At 44.1% G+C, this 2654-nt stretch overlaps 1 protein-coding gene across 4 annotated transcripts in view; it reads right to left on the bottom strand.

Moving 5' to 3' along the window:
• Positions 1-2654, bottom strand: part of LOC116101893 (zinc finger protein 60) — a 93909-nt gene that overhangs the window by 15720 nt on the left and 75535 nt on the right. For all 4 annotated transcript variants that reach the window (XM_031385859.1, XM_031385861.1, XM_031385860.1 and 1 more), the window contains one exon: positions 1639-1737. In XM_031385859.1, coding sequence (XP_031241719.1) covers positions 1639-1737 — 99 coding nt within the window. The remainder of the gene's footprint in view (positions 1-1638; positions 1738-2654) is intronic.

Genomic DNA, 2654 nt, shown 5'->3' with positions numbered 1-2654 from the left:
ATGGTACTGGCACACACACACACACACACACACACACACACACACACACACCACACAAAGACACATCGACCAAAGTAAGTGGATTGAAGACATAAATCCACACACCTACGGAAACCTGACATTCAGAGATACACATTGGAAAAGACAGCATCTTCAACAAATGGGGCCAGTCAAAAAGTACGAGCTGCATGTACAAGAATGCAAATAGGTCCATACTTACCACCCTGCACAAGACTTTACTCAACATGGATCAAGGATCTAAACATAAAATCACATGCACTGAACCTGGTGGAAAAGAAAGTAGGGAACACTCGAATTCATCAGCACAGAGAAACACAGGCATGGAGAATAAAATTACTAAGTGGGGTCTTATGAAACTCAACAGCTGCTGCACAGCAAAGGACACTGGACAAAGCAGCACACTACAGAATGGAGAAAGATTTTACCAACTACACATCCAATAGAGGGCTAACATCCAAGATATATAGAGAACTAAAAAAGCTACATATCAAGAAAACGAGTAACTTAATTAGAAAACGGTACAGATCTAAATGGAGAATTCTCAAAAGATGAAAGTCAAATGGCTGAGACACCCTTGAACAAAAGTTCAAAGTCCTTAGCTATCAGGGAAATGTAAATCAACCTAAATTAGAGCTTACATCTTAACCCTGTCAGAATGGCTAAGATCAATAAAACAAGTGAGCACTCATGCGGGCAGCCTGTGGAGTAAGGGGATACATTTCCATTACTAGTGGGAGTGAGAACTTGTACTGCTACTGTGGAAATCAGGGCTTGATTCATCAGGAAGGTGAGAATCCGTCTAAAAAAGATCCAGACGGACCACTCTTGGGCCTATACCCAAAGGACCCTTGATACTTTCAGAGACCCTTGCTCAAACATGTTTTTTGCTGCTCAATTCATAATAGCAAAAAACTTGGAAGCCAGTGAGGGACTGGACTTGCCAGCAGAGAGAGGGAAGTGGACAAAGAGCACAGCTTCCTTCACGTCTTTTTCGCAGGCTGCACCAGAAGGTGTGGCCCAGATTTAAGGTGGATCTTCCCATCTCAAAAAGTGTACATTAAAGGTGCATCTTCCCACTTCAAATGATTTAATGAAGCCCTCAAAGAGGTGGCAAACTGATTGGGTTTTAGTTAACTCCAGATTTAGTCAAAATGACAAAAAGAAGAAACAGCACAGCTCCCTACTAAGCTAGGTAAAATGCTGTGTTGGGTGGCTGCACTCATGTTTTCCTGGCTTTTCCATTTATTCGTTTTGAATCAGGGTCGCTCATTTGCCTGGAGCTGCACAGATAAACCAGGCTGACATGCCAGCAAGTCCAGGCCTTTGCCACCTCCCCAGCGCTGCAGGGAGGATCCACCATCACACCTTGTATAGTGGTGAAGACACAGAATTAAAACATTAGGTATGCCTCCCCCTGTTACAGCTTTCCCTGGTGCTGAAACCGTCTTAGCTTTGGTTCAGTGGTCAAGAACACTGAAAGCTCTGCCAGAGGCCCTGGGTTAGAGTACCAGCAGCCACCTAACTCCAGCCCCAGGGGAGCTGACCTCTAGGGCCTCTTTGGATACCTGCACACATGTGTGCACACACACAACCAATAATGAAACACTTCACTCTTACCTGGGCTCAGCCTGTCTGTTTCTTCCTTCACAGCCATCCAGGGCTCTTTCTCCTGCTCTAGTAAGATGATCAGATCTGGCTTGGAAATGCAACTTCCCACTTAAAAGAAAGAAAGAGATGGCTCATTGTGTAGACTTTTTTTTTCCTGAGACTCAAAGAGTCTATTATTATCCCACGATGCAATTGAATGTGATAGGTAGACCAGGCTGGCCTTGAATTTATTTGATCTGCCTGCCTCTGACTCCCAAATGCTGGAACAGAAGATGTGTGCCACTATGCTCTGGCTGTGCAGATTTTAAAAAAAATACGGACTTATTTATTATAATAAGGTCTATACTGCTTGGCATGGTGGATCACACCCGTGAGCCCAGCTTGGGGAAAATGAGCCAGCCCCTCTGGGCTGCACAGCAAGACCTTTCTCTCAGAAAAACAGATAAAATAATTTCTAAAAGCAAAAATAAGGAGGAGGAAAGACTTCAGAGGAGGAAAAAGGAACCTGGGTAAGAAATCAGCTGCATCAGGTTAGGGTTGTAATCTCCTTTAAATGCAGACAGGGGCTGGTCACTTAAGAGGAAAGCAGAACTGAGTAGTGAGAACAAGAATCTGTAGGCTACACGGTGTAGTGTAGACCCCCATCTCGGCAGCTCACTAATGACATTTATTATTTAGGCAAGCCCTATGCTCAATTTTCCCAAATAATAACTGGGGGTGGGGGTTATGGTGGCATACACACATAGTCACAGTCACAACTCCTGAAGTGTGAAAGCAGGGAGATTGTAAGTTCAAGGCGGGATTTCATAGCAAATCCAAAGCCAGCCTGCACTATGTGAGACCTAGCCTCAAACAAATGAAATTAGGAACAGTAAGAATAACAGGTAATAATTTAGACTGAGTTAATGCTATCTATTTGTAAGGATTGATGCTAAGATTAACAACTATAAGCCGGACGGTGGTGGCGCACGCCTTTAATCCCAGCACTTGGGAGGCAGAGGCAGGCGGATTTCTAAGTTTGAGGC

The sequence above is a fragment of the Mastomys coucha genome, unplaced genomic scaffold (assembly GCF_008632895.1).
Source record: "Mastomys coucha isolate ucsf_1 unplaced genomic scaffold, UCSF_Mcou_1 pScaffold21, whole genome shotgun sequence".
Lineage (NCBI taxonomy): Eukaryota > Metazoa > Chordata > Mammalia > Rodentia > Muridae > Mastomys > Mastomys coucha.
The sequence above is the reverse complement of the archived record's forward strand: the minus strand, read 5'-3'. Positions and strand labels throughout refer to the sequence as shown.